This window comes from Gallus gallus, chromosome 18 (assembly GCF_016699485.2).
Source record: "Gallus gallus isolate bGalGal1 chromosome 18, bGalGal1.mat.broiler.GRCg7b, whole genome shotgun sequence".
Classification (NCBI taxonomy): Eukaryota; Metazoa; Chordata; class Aves; order Galliformes; family Phasianidae; genus Gallus; species Gallus gallus.
In genome coordinates this window covers 1,247,299-1,267,367 of record NC_052549.1, presented here as the reverse complement: position 1 = coordinate 1,267,367, position 20,069 = coordinate 1,247,299, and the positions used below count along the sequence as shown (strand labels likewise).

The 20,069-nt window shown below is 44.6% G+C and overlaps 1 protein-coding gene and 1 long non-coding RNA gene across 7 annotated transcripts in view; one reads left to right on the top strand and one right to left on the bottom strand.

The window, feature by feature from the left end:
* MYH1G (myosin, heavy chain 1G, skeletal muscle (similar to human myosin, heavy chain 1, skeletal muscle, adult)) overlaps window positions 1-2,819 on the top strand; it is a 42,674-nt gene extending 39,855 nt beyond the window's left edge. For 2 of the 3 annotated variants that reach the window (XM_046902056.1, XM_046902055.1), the window contains 8 exons: window positions 125-249; window positions 472-780; window positions 886-1,089; window positions 1,329-1,454; window positions 1,546-1,716; window positions 1,803-1,907; window positions 2,049-2,144; window positions 2,533-2,819. In XM_046902056.1, the coding sequence (XP_046758012.1) occupies window positions 125-249; window positions 472-780; window positions 886-1,089; window positions 1,329-1,454; window positions 1,546-1,716; window positions 1,803-1,907; window positions 2,049-2,144; window positions 2,533-2,685 (1,289 nt within the window). In that variant the 3' untranslated portion in view covers window positions 2,686-2,819. 3 annotated transcript variants of the gene reach the window in all.
* Window positions 1-20,069, bottom strand: part of LOC107054724 — a 125,666-nt gene that overhangs the window by 32,221 nt on the left and 73,376 nt on the right. For 2 of the 4 annotated variants that reach the window (XR_006931718.1, XR_006931719.1), the window contains one exon: window positions 14,809-16,714. This is a non-coding gene — a long non-coding RNA (uncharacterized LOC107054724). Of the gene's footprint in view, window positions 1-11,692; window positions 11,748-14,808; window positions 16,715-20,069 lie in introns of those variants that run through there. The other 2 variants (XR_005840837.2, XR_006931717.1) reach the window with 1 other exon arrangement.

Below are 20,069 nucleotides of genomic sequence, written 5' to 3'. Positions count from 1 at the left end.
CGGCCCACCTCTCCACCTGGGTCTGTGCCTTCAGTGATGGGAGGAGACTTGTTATGCAGTTGTCACAGGGCCTTTCCCTGTATGCTCTGTATCTGACCATGCGATTTTTCACTCTTCCCTGCAGAGGAGATTTCTGACCTCACAGAGCAGATTGCAGAGGGAGGAAAGGCGATTCATGAGTTGGAGAAAGTCAAGAAGCAGATTGAGCAGGAGAAGTCTGAAATCCAGGCAGCACTGGAGGAAGCTGAGGTACGTGCTCATCACTGGAGGAAGCTGAGGAACGTGCTCATAATAACTGGTAGCCACGCTAAAAGTATCAGCAATGAGGAAATCTGGCCAAGAAAGGCATGGTTGCCCTCTGTTCTGGCTACAGAGTGTACATACCTCCGATTTCCTGAGATATGCTGTAATTAGCTAGAAAGTAAGCAGTCAATTTACTTACATAATAAATGATCACAATTATTTGTCCAGGCCTCCCTGGAGCATGAAGAGGGGAAGATCCTGCGCCTCCAACTGGAGCTCAACCAGGTCAAGTCTGAGATTGACAGGAAGATAGCAGAGAAAGATGAGGAAATTGACCAGCTGAAGAGAAATCACCTCAGAATTGTGGAGTCCTTGCAGAGCAGCCTGGATGCTGAGATCAGGAGCAGGAATGAGGCCCTGAGGCTGAAGAAGAAGATGGAGGGAGACCTGAATGAAATGGAGATCCAGCTGAGCCACGCTAACCGTGTTGCTGCAGAGGCACAAAAGAACCTGAGAAACACACAGGCAGTGTTGAAGGTCTGTTCAGCAAAATACACATGAGGGAATGTCTTCCCTGACATTTTAGGTACCCGGGTTTGCTTTTTTAGGTGCCCCTTGTCATTTCTCTTGCCTGTTCTGCAGGATACCCAGATACATTTGGACGACGCTCTCAGGACACAGGAGGACCTGAAGGAGCAGGTGGCCATGGTGGAGCGCAGAGCAAACCTGTTGCAGGCTGAGATTGAGGAGCTACGGGCAGCCCTGGAGCAGACAGAGCGCTCGAGAAAAGTGGCTGAGCAGGAACTGATGGATGCAAGTGAGCGTGTGCAGCTCCTCCATACCCAGGTGAGGCCTTGATGCTCAAACTAGTTGTGTAGGCACTGTTATAGTGGCAGGGAGTAGTGGTGCCAACAGTGGAAAAATGGTCACACTCCATCACCTTAGCCCACCACTGAAATTGTGTAGACAGCCATTTAACAAGGAATTTCAGATTTTGAATGTAAAGGTTGAAAAGAGTTGGTTTAGACTGCAGCTGGTGTATTTCAGGTCTCAGAGTACAAGTCTTGAAATCTCTGTTTGTACAGAACACCAGCTTGATCAACACCAAGAAGAAACTAGAAACGGACATTGCCCAAATTCAGAGTGAAATGGAGGATACCATCCAGGAAGCCCGCAATGCTGAAGAGAAGGCCAAGAAGGCCATCACCGATGTGAGTTGGGGCTCTGTCACTGCTGATGGCTGATGCATTCCCCCCCAAAGGTCTCTGACTCCAACCTGGCTTTGCTGCATTGCCCCTCCAGGCAGCCATGATGGCAGAAGAGCTGAAGAAGGAGCAGGACACCAGTGCCCACCTGGAGAGGATGAAGAAGAACCTGGACCAGACGGTGAAGGACCTGCAGCACCGCCTGGATGAGGCAGAGCAGCTGGCCCTGAAGGGAGGCAAGAAGCAAATTCAGAAGCTGGAGGCCAGGGTGCGTAGGGCTGGTATTTGTGCAAGCGTGTGCAATCCCAGGTCAGAGATAGCAGGGAAGCTTCAAATATGGGTTTCTCATTGCAGGTGCGGGAGCTGGAAGGGGAGGTTGATGCTGAGCAGAAGCGCAGCGCTGAAGCCGTGAAGGGTGTGCGCAAGTACGAGAGGAGGGTGAAGGAGCTGACCTACCAGGTAAGGCTGATGGCATCTTTGCGTTGACACACCCATCTGACAGAAAGTCAAGGTATTTTTCTATGAAGTCCAAGAGGAAATGTCATTTTGTGGTATGGGGAAAATAATTTCTATGTCTTTCCTGCTTACCAACTGCTTTAGTCTGAGGAAGATCGCAAGAACATTCTTAGACTCCAGGATCTGGTGGACAAACTACAGATGAAGGTGAAATCCTACAAGAGACAATCTGAGGAGGCTGTAAGTATCTCACTGAGTTGTGATAAGTGTGTTCATCAAGGAAAAGAATGTGAGAGATTTGGGAAGTTTGATTTGTCAACTGTGGTGGGCTTCAAGTTCTTTGACACATTTATAGATCCGCTTTGCCTTTAAGGATAAAAGTAATGAGATGATAAAAAAGAAACAGATAGGCCAAATGCACTTGAATTGTTTAGGAGTATATAACAGAAATGTTGTTTCTAAAATGCACTTCTTATCAATAATTAAGTATACAGTATATGAAGAACTTTTCAGAAGAAAAAAATGTTGTTGTTCTGAGTTTTAAATAAGCATCTTTCAAAGAACCTTGTTAATCATTTGGAATGAAAGGAGCTGGGCTATTTACCACCTACTCCCTTCCCTCACACAGGAGGAGCTGTCCAATGTCAACCTTTCCAAGTTCCGCAAGATCCAGCACGAGCTGGAGGAGGCTGAGGAGCGGGCTGACATTGCAGAGTCACAGGTCAACAAGCTCCGAGCAAAGAGCCGGGAATTCCATAGGAGGATTGAAGAGGAAGAGTGAGGATGTCATGAAGCAGCAAAGCTGCCTGAGGAGTGCACAAAATGTGAACCCTCTGTCGCTTTCTTCTGCAATGTCTTTGTAATCATGTCAATGTCTAGAGAATAAAAGCCATAGATTAATATGCATAAACACTACCAACTGTGGCTTCCTTGTTGTTGTTGTTTTTATCTCTTTTTGTATCTTTTTTTCTTTTCTTTTTCCTGAATAATCTTGGGATATTACTGATGCAGCTACATACATTGTTTTCAAGCTCCTTGCACTACTCTTGCCCTCACATACTCTTAATGCTTCTCCTCGCATCCTGTCAGCACAGCTTATGTGCCAGGTGAGTGGCAAGAGAGAGCAATCTCCTCCCTTTTTCCCTTTACTGCTATGGGTTGTGATCCTGACAATCACAGATCCTGAACACGGGTCTCTAACTAAGCTATCAGATGACACAGTGTATCACACCATGAAGGACAGACAGATCATCGGCAGAAACAATTTCCTGCAGACACCAAAATTAGTGCACTGTTCTGACACTTTGATGGTGCCTCTAAACTGTGCATTTTCTCTTACTTTAGATTCTCTGAGCTGATGCCACCTATTTGTGGTTTCCCTCCAATGTGACAAAAGGCTGAGCCCTGCCTGGGGCCACCTGCTGGAAGAAAGTCCCCTCAGGGCTCATTTTCCACATGCTGCATAGAAGAACGCACCGCCTCAACACATCACCTCAAATGTCAGCCTTGTCAGCTCTTGCACAACAGGCTGTGTGTGGCACAGCCTCAAGCAAGGGAAAAGAAGAAAGCTGATGGGTATTTTACTCCCTCAGATAGCTGGACTTCCCTTTTGGCCTGCACACAGGCTGAGCTGACAGTATTATGGGGGCCTGGGGGTCTGAAGGGAAGGGGGAAATTGGCAAATGCTTTTCCCTCCTTTCAGACCCCGTTCTAAACAGGATGCATGTGGGGGAAGTATAGCCGTTGTCTCCTGCCTTCCATGAGCTGTCTTGGCTGAAGCCTTTTTACACTGCAAATGGTCTTTGGCTGGGGTGAAAGGCATATGGAGAACATCACTGTATGTCAAAAGCATGTGCAAAGATGTCAGCCTAAATGGATGGCAGATATGTACATCTTATTTTCTTCTGTCTCTTATTTTCAGGAAGACCACATGGTCCCTTCAGGATTCTCTCAGAAAGAATAAAGGCCACAGGGCTGAGCATACAATGAATCAAATCCAGGTTAGTGGTAACTGAGGTCCATTAACTGAATTTAGTGATCCTTTATGTAATTTAAATTTGCACAATTACACCCAGCGTTGCAGCATTTCCCCTGGCTGAAACATTTGCCATTCAAGCCCATCACTCCACACTGCAGGAGCCCTTGGTACAGACTGATGTGGAATGGATGAGGAGCCATTAGCAGTAGCTGAGGAGTCAGGTGCAACTGAAGAGAAGTAAGGAGCCCATGTAAGAACAAAGAACAGGGGATGTGTTGATGCTGAAATTTTGTGAGCGTCCATGGGTTTCCAACTCTGTCTATTGTACAAGAGCTGCTATTCAGAAGTAGAAGTTGGTCCTCCATGGAGTACCAAGCCTAGCAGGGCAGCAAGGATGGAAGTGGGACTAGTGCTATGGGCTGAAGGAAAATGTGCAGAAAATGACTGTGCCCAAAGCTGAGACAGGTAGCCTCTGAGTGCTTTCAACCTTGGTTTGCTTACAGTGTTTTAAATGGAAAGCTTGTGAGTGGAGCTCCTTGGTTGTCATGGGAAGTGATAAGGACAGTTTCTTGGTCTAAGCTTTGTTAGTCCATGCCAACAGCTCAGCCTTCAAGCAGACACACTGCTGTGAAGTTGCAGCCACAGCTGCATATCTTCACAGCTTCACTGATCTTCACTGCTCCACAGCTGCCTATCTGTAACAGTATAATCTACCCTACCTGGCCACACACACCTCACACCTTCAGTCTTCTCCAAAGCCGCCAATGAGCTGAGTAGAGTCTAGATGCTGTAGCATCTAATGAACATCGCCATTAACTGTAATGGCAGGGCAACCCTGTAGAAACATAAATCTCTGAGACTCTCTGAAATTCTACACTGCAGACCCTATACTGCCATTGGCTCCACCATAGAAGCTCAAGGATACGTCATCATGTTAGAAGAAAGTAAGGAAACTACAAAGACAGCCAAAGGGAAGAGTGAAGGCAGCAGCTCTGAAGAAGAATAAGAAGGCTCCTGGACAAACTGGTAAGTGTGGCACTTGAAACTAGTTTCTTTGATGACCTGTACGAAGAAAAATGTTACAACAAGCACTGATATGAAAGGGCAGGTAATTCTCTGAAGATGAAGCAGCTATCAAATCATAAGTCTAACGGTGTCTCCTCTGATCACGGTGTTCACCTGCACAAAGTTACGTGCCGATGCTTTAGGGATGTGGTCAAAAACAAAGCAGGCAGTGGAGCGCCTGAGCTGCAGGACAGGTGGGCCTGAGGCCTGCCCCCGTGTCCCCAGCGAATTCTCAGCTCCCTCCTGGCCCTCATCTCCTGGGCTCTCAGGTCCCACCACATCGCCCAACTGCTTCACAAGAGTCATCCCCTGAAGCAGTGACAGGCTGTGGCAGTTGTGCACAGAGCTCTGGAGGTTGCCTGTGCCAGGAGGAGGATCACTGTCATTTGTCTCCCTTCATCCTCAGTGCCCAAGGCTCAAAATAACCCCTCTTGCAAGGCTCCTGCGTGGGGCCGGGCCTGCTGCTGTAGATGATACGCCTCCACGAATAGCACTCGAAGACATTCCTCAGCGGGTAGCTTGCCTTCTATATCTCACTGCAACGTGTTGCCGTGCAGGAGCTGGACAACTGCGCTGTGTCCTAAGATGGCAGGTGCTATTCTTATCCCTGAAAGTCTTGCTCCGTCCGGCACAGCTCCTTTCTCAGCTGCAATGTTAACAGTCAGAAGCAGGCCAGAGAGGCCCCTCTGCAGCCGGTGGAATGGCAGTGTGTGAGTGCAGTGCCTGGGTGCTTGCCCTGCTCTGCTGGGATGTGCTGTGCCACCAGGAGCATGGCAGCTGCACAGGAACTGTCGGTGTTCAGCTTGGAGTGCGTGTGGTGGAGGTGATCACCTCTCCCGGGTGTCAACAGATGAAAAAGATGAGCTGTTCCCCTCAGAGTGCACAGCCACCTCTCCTTGCAGCCTCAGTGGTTGAGGATGAAGTCAGAGGCAGAGCTTACTCCCAGCTTCAGATACTTGCAGAAAGTTCAGTCCCCACAGGCAATCAGGTAGAGGAAGTCAAGGCCCAGAGTCATCAGCTGGGAGAGTGGCTGCGCCTATCCCCTTACCCCCCCCTGGCCTGTTCTGGAGCACACAGTCCCCACGAGCTTTCTCCTCAGCCTCGGGCTCCAGCAGCTCCTGTCAGTCACAGGGAGCTCACACTGGCAGCCCTGCTCTATTTGAACTCCGGGCACAAGTTGCCAGCAGGTGGCAGAACGGAGCCGCTGAGGTGCACTGTCCTTTGGGTGCCGTGTGTGCTACCAGCCAGCAACCAGCTCTCACTGAAGGCTGAGCTGTTCTAAACCTGGTAAAACTACATGGCTCAGATGTTATCACCAAACTCAATCAAATGGGTTGAAATCTTAGTAAATTTGTGTCCCAGCCTTTTGTACTCACTGGACCAGGGCAAAGACAGGTGGTCTGGACCAAAGAATGCTTTGAAATTCACCAGTCATTTATTAATACATGAGATACTGAACTGACATGAACAGGCACTTGTCCCTGTGCAAGGCCTTATTTGCATTGGGCCATCTGCTGAGAAAAGACAGCACATGGGTTCTCTGAAGGATGTGACTATTGGAAGGTTAGTATGAGGCATTAACCACACTGCCAGCTCCACCGCACGCCTGACTGATCCACAGGGAAGAGCGACTGTAGCAGCTCTTCTGGTAGCTGTGCTCTGGCTGCAGGGCTCTGGAGGAGAGGCTGGGACTCTAGAATGCCTGTCACAGTGGGAAGAAGAAATCCTGACTCTCATCCCCCTTCTCTGCCTCTCCTGTCCTGAAGCTTCATCTTGCAGAGGGTACCCTGGGAGGGTGTGAGAAGAATAGGATGTGAGGTTCTCTTTTCCATCTGAGACTTGTGAGCAGAACCCTGGGAGACAGCTGCTGTGAGCAGCAGTCACTAACAGGCACTGAGCCACAGGCTGTTTCCTCTCTAGAGAATAAAGTGGCAAGATAGGAGACTGCCAGTGGGGCAGAAGTAGGTGCTGAGGACAAGACACCTACACTAAATGGTTTTCAGGGACAGGTGTGCAGAGATTCCGGGACATTAATGGCAGTTTGAGATGGAAGCACAGCAGAGGTGTCCATGCTGCGCATTTTAATTAAAACTTATTCCCAGCATGAGTCTGAAATAGACCTTTGTCAACAGGGACTGAAGACCCTAGGATAAAATTCACTATAGCCAGAAAAGAGCACTTAGACATTCTTTCATATCATTCTTTTGCGTTTAAAAGCAGTGATGTTCACTTTCACACTTGGGAACGATGTAAGATCACCAACACAAGAGATGCTATTTTCACCACACAGAGAATATTATGATTACTTGGATGGTGAGCATGACACTGTGGAGTTTTAGATCCTTATAGCAGAAAGGAGAGCACAGAGGAAGCTCACAACTGGGCTTCAGGAGATTAGATGTTGGCCTCTTCAGGGATCTGCTTGGTACAGTATTGTGGAATAAAGCCCTGGAGGGAAGAAGGACCCAAGAAAGCTGGATAATATTCAAGGATCAGTTCCTCCAAGCACAGGAGTGATGCATCCCAACAAACAGAAGTTGGCAAAAGGACCAGGATGCCTGTAGGGATGAAGGAGATGCTCCTGGACAAAGTCAAACATGAAAAGGAAACCTCCAGAATATGGAAGCAAGGATAGGTAGCTTGGGAGTAATAGAGAGACACTGTCTGAGCACTCAGTGATCAGGTTAGGAAAACTAAGGCACTGATAGAAATGAATCTGGCAAGAGATCTCAAGGGCAACAAGAAAAGCTTCTAAAAGTGTGTCAGTAATAAAAGGCAGACTAGGGAAAATGTGGGCCCTCTTCATAAGGAAACAGGAGACCTGGTCATCCATGATATGCGGAAGGCTGAGGTACTCAGTGACTTTATTGCCTTAGTCTTCACCACTTATCTCACAGCATCGAAATGCAGATACTGGGAGAATGAAGAAGTGTCCACTGTCGGAGACTAACAGGAGCAAGGCAGTCTAAGGAATCTGAATGTGTACAAATCCAGGGGAACAGATGAGATGTATCTGAGCATCCTGAGGAAACTGGTGGATAAAATTGCTAAACCACTGTCCATCATATCTGACAATTCATGGCAGTCTGGTGAAGTTCCCACTGGCTAGAAAAGTGAAAAAATAACCCAATTTTTAAAAAGGAAAGAAAGAAGAGATGCCTTTGGGGAACTATAGCTCAGTCTGTCTCATCTCTGTGCCTGGCAAGATCATGGAATAGATCCTCCTGAAAAGTATGCTAAAGCACATGGAAAAAAAAGACATGACCAGTGACAGCCAACACATCTTCATTAAGGGCAAATAATGTTTGACAAATTTGGTGTCTGCCTACAACAGAATTACAGTGTTGGCAAATAAAGGAAGAACAGTGGACATCGCTTACCTGTACTTGTGTTAACACATTTGACACAGGAACACATGGAATCCTTGTCTATAAATTGGAGAGACATAGCTTTGACAGTTGGACCACTTGGTGGACAAGGAATTGTCTGGGTGATCACACTGAAAGAGTTGCAGTCAATGGCTCTATGTTCAGCTGGGAGTCAGTGAAGAGTGGTATTCCTCAAGGGTTGGTGCTAGGACTGGCACTATTCAACATCTTTGTTGGGGATATGCACAGTGGGATTGAGTTCACCCTCAGCTAGTTGGTTGATGACATCATGCTAAGTGGTGTAGCTCACACAGGAGGGAAAGGGTGCCAAACAGAGTGAATGTTTGCTTTCCTTAGGAGTGGGTCTTTTGGTGATTGCATAGAACACTTTTGAAAAATGTTTTTTGAGAGAAAAAAAAATTCAGTACTGTAGGGAGCAGAGGAGATAGAATTACAAGTATAAAGAGTATGATTTATGAAGGGTTATATACTGATGTTTGTTGTCAAATCAAGATATAAGAGAAATAAAGACTGCATATGGGAGTACAGAAATAATTTTCTAAAATGGAAAATATTTTTATTAAAGGCTGTAGGTGGTTCTATGATCAAAACTATAATTGTTTAATTTGCATTAAATGTGATGTGGAGTAAAGATTTATGAAATATTTGAATGAGAAATACTGCATACTAGCACAAAGTATCTGTAGTCTAGCATAATCTCCTTTGGCCTATGCTTTGAATGGTTAGATAAGCATCTGTCAAGGGCTGCCTAGATAGTGAATGGTACTGAAAGTTATCTGAACTTACAAAAGTTATATGAACTTACAAAAGTTCATATAATAATATAATAATATAATAGTAAGTAAATCAGTAGCTTTCCTACAACTGAAACAGTGATGATCATCATGCCTATTTTTACATTTATATTTCATAGTTACTAATCCTGTGTGGAAAAGCTGCTGCAATTTCTGAGAAGGTGTATATGTCTGATTTTGCCTTGTAATACCCAGCAAAATTCCACAGAAGTGTTATATATGTTATATATTTTATCTATAAAAAGCTTCTTTTTCCAGTCAAAGAGACTTCCCATTTTTGGGTTGTTCATTTGCGTACCTGAACAGCAAGGTTTGTTTGGGGACTGCATTCTAAGGTATATAAAAACATCAACTTTCAAAACAGATAATTTATTGCCTTTAATTTAAGAGAGACTGTAAGCACCTGTTGAAAATGAGAACTCCAATTATTTTTATGGACCTATTAGGAAACTATTTTTTCAGAACTATTCAAATTGTAAAAACATCCCTAACAGTGCTATATATCAGAGTACTAGTCTAAACTAGATACATCATATACTGAAAAGAAAACAAAACCAGGCATTCTCACAGTTTGTTTTCTGCTGAACTAACAGTACAGTTCAGCTGGGGAGGCCATAAATGATGACAAATTATCAGAGCCCAAGTAGCATACCAAGGAGAGGGACACCAAGGATTCCTTCCTTGTTCCTACTGCCATCACTGCAGAATAATAGCCTTTTGCATTGACACACTATTTATGGAGTTGTGCTGCCTGCCAGCTGACAAGCACTAACTGACCAGGGAGAAAACACTGCTCCTAAATGGCCATAAAGGACCATCTCTGCAAGAAAGTTTAAAATAGATACAGTGCATATGTTCCAACAGAACCGCTGCCCAACAGCAGAGGACCTGTGATCCGTGAACTCCTGGACTAGAGGGACGTGTACTTCCTGAGCAAGTACGCGCTGTTCCGTATTAGGGGAATAAACTTCTTGACAACATGAGGAAAAAAAAATTAATTCAACAGCTGAATTCTCCTTGCATTTACTGATTGATCTGGCATGCAACCAAGAAAAGTGTGTACAAAAAGAGGTCCTTTCTTTCTCTGATTTCCCTCAAATATAAAACTGTACTTCTAAGTTTCAAGACAGGACTGTGGATAAAATACATCAGGTTACTAAGAGGCAAACTGTAGGCTTACTATGAATGTAAATTAACTGTAGAACACTCTGTTGAGACATCTTGTAGATATTCTCTGTAGTTTAATAAGTATTTTTGCTTCCTCAAATGTGTGACTTTGTATGAAAATTAGAAGTGTGAAGAATATAGAATATATTTATTTGTAGCATTCAGTCAGAGATAGTAACAAAGTGAAGAAAACTACATTTGCTTGTCTGCTTTTCTCTGAGTTATCTTCAGTAGTGCATCACAGCAATATGCCATAAAATATTTGGACCAATTAATCTGTTGAAATTCATCATGAGCTACTGAATACCCAGACATCGTGTCCTGCTCAGGGGTTCCATAAATACATATTGCCAGCAACTGGGTGAGTTTTGATGAAATGTCACTCTACATTGCCTTAGGCAACCTGTCTCTCCTTCCTGAGCATCACTTTCAAAGACAGAAAGTTGTGCCATGGGGACCTTTGATATCAAAAGTGCAGCTCATTCTATGTTGCCTGCAGGGAGTAATATCACGCTCCCTCTCTCCTTTCCTTTCCTTCCCCTTCCTTCCTCCTCCCTGATTCCTGCTACTTGCTATTTCCATTACTTTTTTGATCCAGTGGTCTCCCAGCCTGCACACCCCACTCACCTGCTCTGTAACAGGAGCCCCTCAGCTGCTTTGCTGAATTATGGAAAGGGCATCTTGAATGTCATCTTGTTGGCCTGAACATGCTGCCCAGATCTCTTCCACTGCTGTTAGCGCTGCAGACAGGAGTCTCAGTAATGGTGCACCTGTGGTGTGCATCTGAAATCTGCCCATTTTGTGATCATAGATTATGGGGTTTGTTTGCCTCTCGTGTTCAGTTAACTCATTCTAGGAACTTCCAAGGGTACCACTCGGTAGGAAGCTACTTCACAGCACATCTGTCACCAGTACTCCTCCTAGGACATTCAGTGAAGGTAAATCATAACTGCATTCCGAGCTGTAGAAATTAGTTTCTGAATGGAGCACAAGGGACAAGGCGTAGCAAGACCATCACAATTCTTTCATAACCAGCCTGTGACTTGAGCTTGTCTTCACAAGTGCTCACAGATAAACCAAGGAAGTTTTGATTGCATTCACCATAGCAAAGAATGTGTGACTCACAATGATTTTCAACCAGTGGGTTTTAAGTCTCATTCATTACGATCCTAAGTAATTCTTCCTGGGAAAGCAGTTATTGCTTCTAGCAGTTCTCTCACCTCATTCTTCAGGCACACTTACTGGTAGTGTTAGTTTAATGGCAAATTTCCCAACTAGATGATGCATCAAAAACATGGAGTAAACACATTCTGCAGGGAACACTGAGAGCATGCACCTTAGCACATCTAAACTGAACTGATAAATGCCCTTTTGATATGGAAAATGTTTTCTTACCATCTCCAGGGTCTAGTCACATCCTATCAGAAGCGTAGGGATGAAAGGTTTTGTCACAGAGTAGCATTCTGACATTTCTACTTGTCCAATGCTTACATTCCTGTGAGCTCTCCTATTACGCTGAGAGCAGCAGAAATGTTGCTACCGCAGAGGTGGGGCATTCTCTGTCAGTGGCAAGCAGGAGCTACAGAGCAAACTGATGTCTAGACAGACCCTACAATAACAGCAGCATGGCCAACAGCAGTGGTTGCATGCTGGAAATCTTGAAAAGATTTATTTATTTTTTTTATAGTAGTGAGGAAGTCAGGGAACTTCACCCATTCAGGAGCACAGACTTCTTGCTCTCTGGTTGTTCCATGGGTCCTGCTATAGCCAGATTCCTCCTTGAGGAAGTGACTCAGTCATCAGCGCTGAAGGCATTAGCTGGAGCAGCCAGTGAGGGCTGCCAGCAGGGCGTCAGCAGGTGGGGGCTGCAGAGGTAAGGAAAGAAGGCCTGGAGAGATTGGTGGAGGAAGTGGTACGTAGCTCAAGGAGCTCCTGGGAAAGGAGCAGCTAATGAGAATGATCAGAGATGCATCAAGCATGTAGAGCCTGACAATTTCTCCTTTCTCCTCTCACTCAATCCTCAAAGATGAACCACAAGATTGACCTATATGTGCTTTACCCACACAGCCCACTGCATACACAGCAACCTCTACACAGCATAGAACAGTAATGCAGAAACTTCAGGGCTAGGCTGCAAAGGATTGCTCTCCTCATCTAAGCTTCTTGCTAAATTCAAATAATGCCTTTGCCATCCAGTGGGACATGGGCACAGAGGGTGGCAGGAAGGCCAGAAGAGAAGAGGTGCAGAGTGTGTTCTTAGCACCTCCTGCTAGGTAGTACTGCACTCAAGATGTAGATGCCTATTCTCTTCAATACAGGTAAGAGCACAAGAGACCTCCACACTGTTCTCAAAGATTTTTCACCTCTGAAAGATTTCGCCTCCTACAGTCATTCAGGTTAGGAAACACCTCCAGAAGTTGTCTCGTGATAAAAGTAAGCATAAAGCCACCTACGGCTAGAGCTAGCTACCCAGGAAAATGGTGAACATGAGACTGGAGGGATCTAAGTACATTTGTCTCTATGGGAACTAGAGCCATAACTTGGGAACAGTGCTGGTGTAGGTCTAGTGTGCCTGCCTGCTCAGCGGACAAGCTTCAAGGTGGGGCTGTGGACAGTGCATCCAACCAGAATACATCCTTACCTGATGGTAAGGGACCAAGATCTCAGAGGCATGTAAAGGATGCTGAGCATGCACATCCCTCCTTAGCTGAGAAGAGCGCTGCACACAGACCTCTCACTTCCTGGGCAAATGCTCTGTGAATGGGACTCTTGGACAGATGGCAGTTAATGTTGGGATCTCTGCCCTAGTGATGCCACATTTATAATACCGTGTCCAGTTCTGGTCTTCCCAGTTCAAAAAAGACAGGGATCTTTTGGAAGGAGTCCAGTGGAGCGCCACAAAGATGATACAGGGCCTGGAGCATCTCCCATATGAGAGAAGCCTGGGTCTGTTCAGCCTGGAGAAATGGAGGCTGAGGGGAGATCTGATAAGTGTTTATAAATATCTAAATGGAGGAGGGAGGCAAATGGATGAGGTCAGGATCTTCTTGGTGGTGTGTGGACAAGGAGCAATGGCCCAAAACTTGAACATAGGAAGTTCCAAACAAATATGCAAAAGAACTTCTTCACAGTAAGGGTGACAGAGCACTGTAACAGGTTGCCCAGAGATGTTGTGAAATCTCCTTCTATGGAGATATTCAAGACTGTCTGGATGCTGACCTGTGTGACCTGTTTTAGGGAACCTACTTTAACAGAGAGGTTGGACTTGGTATCTCTCAAGGTCCCTTCCAATCCCTGCAATTCGGTGATTCTGTGAATACCTTATTTTGTTTTGCTTGCTTTTTCTTTATCTGTTAAGGTATCTTCACCTCAGCTCACAAATATTCTCATTTTTACTTTTTCAATTCTCTCCCATTGAGATAGTGAGCAAGCAGTTGTATAGCACTTAGCTGTCTACCACAGCTAAACTGCAATTGCAAGGCAGCAGTGGGGCTGCAAATTGCTATGGGCAGTGACAGTTTAAGGGATGGAAAGGCATCTATGCAATCCCCTGTGAGGAACTGTAGGGCAGTTGGGTGGCATCTTGCCCATGGCATAGTTGCTTTTATTCTGTTGATCTCTTCAGCCTTCCTTCCTGGATTTGTTCCTGTGGTAGAATATAGGAGCCAGTAGAGGCTGCTGAGGGAGCTTGTGGACTGCTGTCCCTTGAAATTGCAGATACTGAGATGAGAAAGCATTTATCCCGCTGTGTGGAACTGTGACGGTTTGGGTATAGCACTGCAGAAGATGGAAGCTCACTGTACTGTTGCTATACAAAGTTTGCATGTCTTTACTCTCACAGAGAGTCATAAAGTCATAGAATCATAGAACAGTTTTGACTAAATGGGACCCTAAATATCTTTTTGTTCCAACTCCCTTGCCATGAACTGGTCACCCCCCACCAGCTCAAGCTGCCCAAAGCCCTACCCAGCCTGGCCACGCTCATCTCCAGGGATGGGGCACCCACATTTCTCTGGGCAGCAGTGCCAGTGAAACGTCACTCTCTCAGTAAAGAATTTCCTCCTAACATCTAACCTAAATCTCCCCTCTTTTGGTTTAGCCCCCCCTCCCCCCCCCCCCCCTTGTCCTATCATTGTCAGACCATGTGAAAAGTTGGTCTCCGTCTTTTTTTATAAGCTCCCTTTTAAGTACTGAAAGGCTGCAATGAGGTCCAAAGCACTCCCTTCTCCATTCTGCATAACCCCATAGTCCACAGTCAAACTGGAGCCATTCCCAGCCACTCTGCCACAGTTCACAGTTCAGACATCTGCACTTCCATGGGATGTTTCCTGCTGGAGCAGAAGCCAAACATTCCAGAGCTTTCTTTATCATGGCAGGACTGACTAGCAGGGAATGCAAAGGGATCTGTATTTAAAGAGGCATTACAGGCCTCACCTAGGAGTCTTGCATGTTACTTGCAAGTGTGAAGACCAAGAATTTCATTCTGTGCACTTGAGTACAGGTTGCCTTACCTGGTCTGCTGCAGGCTGCTATCCGTAGGCACTCTTGGCTTTCCTGCTTCTCCTACACTGAGCTCCTTTTTGATATGAGCAGAATTAACCAAGCATCTTTCCAGGTGAAACTGCTGGTGGCATGACATTGAACGGGCAGGGTGAGATTGGTGCCATCTTGAGATCTTCTGCTAATCTTTCATGTGAATGTGTTCTCTTCAAATTTGCAGTCAAGTAAAAGGAGCTGGTGCTGATCAGGATCACAAAAAGCTTCATGACAGAGCGTGGGAGAGCCTGTGGATCCCAGTACAAAGGAAACAACTAAATATCTTTTTAAAAGCATCCTCCATTTGGTGAAGAAGATTCATGTATCAGAGTGTCCTGTTTTTTGGCATCCATTTACTGGATACCCATCTGATTTGAGCACACCTCCTCTAAATGTCTATGAAGTCCATTGTGCAGCTGCTCTAGGATGAGTGTTTAACTAACAGAATCTAGAGACAATAACAAAGGTACCCAATGCTCTCATGAGAGCATGAACTGTGTGATAGTGATAGTTATGCTGTGCTTCTTCAGAGAGATGACAACTCATTATCAGGTACTTTTTGGTACTGGAATTCACCAGCTGCCAAGGTTAAATCTTCCATCACGCATACTGACTCCCAAGAAGATCCATTCTTAAACTTTCCTAGGTGATTCTCCTACGGTCTGCCAGGACTGACTTTATTTGATCCTCTCTAGGTAGAAAAGATCAATCCATTTGAAATGGAGGCCAGGTCAGTGGCAACTTCTTATGTCAGTGCAACTGTCCAGGAGGTCATGTTCAGAGCAGCCCAGGGTAGAAGGAGCAGAGGATTTAAACAGAAGGTCTGCAGATGGTTCCATGGTAATTACATGGAGATATTGGATGTGGAATTTCTTTCTAACTAAACAGGCTACAAGGTTGATGTTGTTGTTGCTCCAAGATGCAGAGATGAGAGTGTAGTTTGTACTGAGCCACAAACTCAAGAGTTCTTGATCGTGCTCCACTGTCACACTTCAACAGTTCTCATGAGTGCCTCTATCTCCTCTATTCATGCTCTCTGAACACAAGACAAGGAAAGTCAATATCATAACATAGAAATTCTGTGATTCTATGATAGCCAAGAGTTGGTGTTTGTAGGGCAGCATGTTTGTGTTTCGTAAGGCCTCTGAGTGTCTGTCAGACATGAGTTATTTTGGTGCTGAGAAATAATTAGAGTTATAGATGTTTCAGCATGAAAAAGGGATTGAACAACATAATTTCAAGGGAAAGTAGAACAAAATTTGTTTATGTTTTTTTGTTTTGTTTTTTGCTTTTTTTCCCCCTCTGCTGTGTGAATTTTCCTTTGCTTTTCAAGAAATTGGAGATGTCAAGGCAAAGTACTGTGTATTCCGAGAACTGTGATGCAGTAGTGAAAGACTCAGGGCCACAGTGAATGCCTTCTGGAGGAAAGATCCAGTCCTTCATGGCATAAGTCCATTGCAGCATCAGGAATTTTTTGTCTTGTGAAAATAGCATGCGAACAAACGAGAGGCTCTGGAGCCAGTCAGACACCTTACGTGGCCATGGTTAGACCTCTGCTGCTGCCATACTAGATGGGCATTTAAACACTCTCAGAATTATGGTTTAATTTTTAGGTAGTCCTATGTGCAGACAGGAGTTGGACTTGATCATTCTTGTGTAGTCTTTCCAACTCAGAATATTTTATAGGAACTTTCAGAAAATGGAGTGTAATCTGTTTTCATGTCTGGATGGCATGTCTGGATGCCCTCTTCACTGTGGGGAATGTCAACACCATGCTCACACTGTACTGCTGTGCAGGACTGCCTGTATCCATGGATTTCTCACATTCTGCCTCTTCCAGCTGTGCTGTGGTTTCCTTCTAGTACCACTGGACTCCAGGCTCTGCAGCAATGAAAACAGGAATGGCATAACATCAGTGCCTGTCAGGATCCTCTTCCCTCTTTGTTCTGCATCAGGACATTGCTGCCTCCTCCTGCAGACCCCTCCCTTGTCAAGGACAGGTGCTGACTTGGCTGCCCCACGCTTGGACAGAGGAAGTGAGTCAGAGTTTTCTGGGGTTTAACCCACCTGGCTTCTGGATCCAGTAATTACCGAGTACTCTTATGCATGAATCTGGAATGCACAGTGGATCATAGGAATGTATCGCATGTGTAAGACTGATAATCTCTATAAATTAAAATAAATCTGAAGCACGGGACCTGTAGACAAGAGTTTTTTAAGGGATATCTGTCTGAGCGTCCCTATGCCCAAGATTTTTAAATCTTGTGGGTGAAAATTCTTCAATATAGTTTGCCTGCAAGTATGATTTAATATATTCTGCATCTTCCAAAATAACAACTAGAGAATATGTTAAAAACGGAGGGGGGGTGGGGGGGAGGGGAGAGAAGATAAAACACAGCAATTCTGGTCTCGTTTTCTCCTGAAAGTTCTTCTGAACTGCCCACATTGACCTCTCAGTCTTTTTCTATCTATTTTCTTCCAACAACCTTATCAGTGTCTATTCCCTTCAGGTCTTGTACAAAGGATAAGGAGTTTGCCCTTTGGAATCTGCTCTGACAAGTTATGCACCATTTCTTGTGAACAATACGCACACAAATGTCAATGCTGCAGTTCACAATTTTCCTTCCACATCATTGTTTAATATCACCTATTAAAGCTTCAGGGCAAGAATGATGATTTTAGACTCTATTTAGTTGGTGTGGAATGGAAAGTAGGCATTTTCTAAAAAGGAGACTGAAGCCAAGTGTTTAGACAGTGCCAATGCAGCCAGGCAATTCTGGTGATCACAAGCGCTTAGCACTGGATGCAGCACTATCCGATACCAGAGACTGCACTCAGGAGTAGATTTATTTAGCACTGAAGATACAGTCTTAATAGATAAATCTCCTTACCTACATTATCTTACTTTTATCTGATCAAAAAGCCCAGCAGGTTTGAGAAGTATGACTTCCTTTTACAAATACAAATGAAGGGCTGTCAGTTTTTTCCTGTGTCCATTATTTCTGGTCTATTATAGTGCCTCAGATTTGTTCAATACAGACGTCAGACTTATTGCACTATAGTTCTCTTGATTTCCCTGTAAGCCCTTTTAATACCATAGATTTCCATTAGTCACTTGAATTTCCAGGGAGGAGCTTCCATACCAAGTTTGGAAATTTAACTTCATCTTTGTATACGTCTAAATCTTTGGACATCTGTATCTGAGAAATAAGAAATAAAGTTTTTGCAGTGAAAGTGCTAACCTGCAGACAAGAGTATGAATTTGGCTTCATCATCAGAAGTTAAGTCCATAGTTAGCAGAAGAATAGCTGCAAATATAACATTTTGAAAGGGAGAAGAATATGGTCAGAATCATGGTGGTATATTGTACACTATTGGAGCATGGGCATAGGAGTGTACAGGCTGCTTAGGAAGAATAGACAGGGAAGATGAGGAGGGGGATTTATGCTTTATGTTAAGGTACTCCTTGATTATGTAGTGCTGCTGTTTGAAATTGTAGATGGGTACTGAGATGAGATGAAAATGAGGCAGATTTTGATGGTGGTCTGCTATAGACCACCTGTTTAAAGCAAATCTGGGAAAGACGTTTACAAACTAGCAGAAATCACTTCCTTAGGGAGGATTTCAGCCATGAGGTCATCTCCTGAGAGAGCAACAGTACTGGACAAAAAATGCTAGATTTCTCAGATGGTGCTACTGACAATATCCTAATGTAAATGATAGAGGGGCAATGCTAAGTTCTGGAGGCAGGAATAATCTACTGTTAAATATGTAGGTCAGTCTGAAAGTAATGCCTCCTATTTATTTCCATGAAAACTACAACAGATAAAAAGAGCACAGGAACACTGTTTGAAAGAGCAAATTCTCAGCTACAAAACACCATTTTTCAGCAGTCACCACCATTAGGTATGCATTTTTGGCAGCAATGAACAGGAGCCTGTGTGCCGTACTCATAGAAGTCCACACCAGTGGAGGTGACCCACTATTTCACAGCTGCTATCACAGTATTATTGCTGAAATGCGCCACCCGCCACCTCACTGTGTTCACATCCACAGTCTCCACAAATGTTTAGCAAGCATTGATGAAAGTCGATGGATGCCTTTTATTTGCATGGAGGAGTTCAGTGACACACCTTTGGTTCACATGCGCTTTCATGTCAGAATGCCCCTTTACTGCCATCTGTCATAAGGCAAGAAAACGTGATAGAATATTGGTGGGAAGGTTCACCCTCTACTGCCATCCCAAGAACATCTGCTTCTTTTTGGCTATTTTCACTCCTCCAAGGATGTTGCCTATAGTCATACTACAATTATTACCACATAGCAATTTTTAATTTTGAACTACGTCCACAGATGCATTTGAATGAAGTAGCTCAAGACTGCTTTTCCTTCAGACTAATCCCTAGCTAATATTTTCATGAAACACTCACTGACAGTGTTCACAAATACAGTTTTGCCACTACAACATAAAGTTAGCACTTGCCCATTCTACATTGAGTAGTTCTAGTGCCTATTGCTGTTGCGTTCCTTGCTCTAGCAGTGTGGTACTCCTCTCTGAACTGCAAGTAGTGTTGACGTTCTGAGAGGATGGTTGATGGGAAATGAGGAGAGACTTGGTGAAGGGCTTGAAGCTGGAAACTTGAGGTAACCTACTCCTGAATTCCCTGAACAATGTAAGCATGGAGAAATGCTAAAACAGGTTTTCAATGCTCAACATGGCATGTGCCTTCACAATTTCCTATTTGATATGAATCTGGTATACAACTGAAAAGAAAGACAGCACCAAATGCCATTGACAGTATGCTTTCCTAATAATTGAATGCCTCATTTTTCTCCAAGAATCCATGAATGACTGGCTGAAGATCTCCTTTTCTCATACTATCAGTGTTACACAAGACAGTCTGTTGCCTCTGTAGCTCTTGTATAGATAGTACTGTGGTGTTAGACCTTTTCTTGGATTGTGAACGTGTATACATACACATCTCAATGGGACGACAGTGTTGGATAGAGGATGTAATAGAATGCACAGTACCTACAACGATACACTGAGGTAATATGTGTGATTGTATCTACAAACATGACTGGGTGAGGGATACTGTCCTGGGCAGTTGTAGGTAGGGAAGGGATTGGGGGCCTCTGTAACTCTGGTTTGACAAGAGGGGATTAGTTATTTATGTAGATGACATATACATCAAATGCACGTGAAATGTGTAAGAGAGTGAACAGAGAGAAAGCA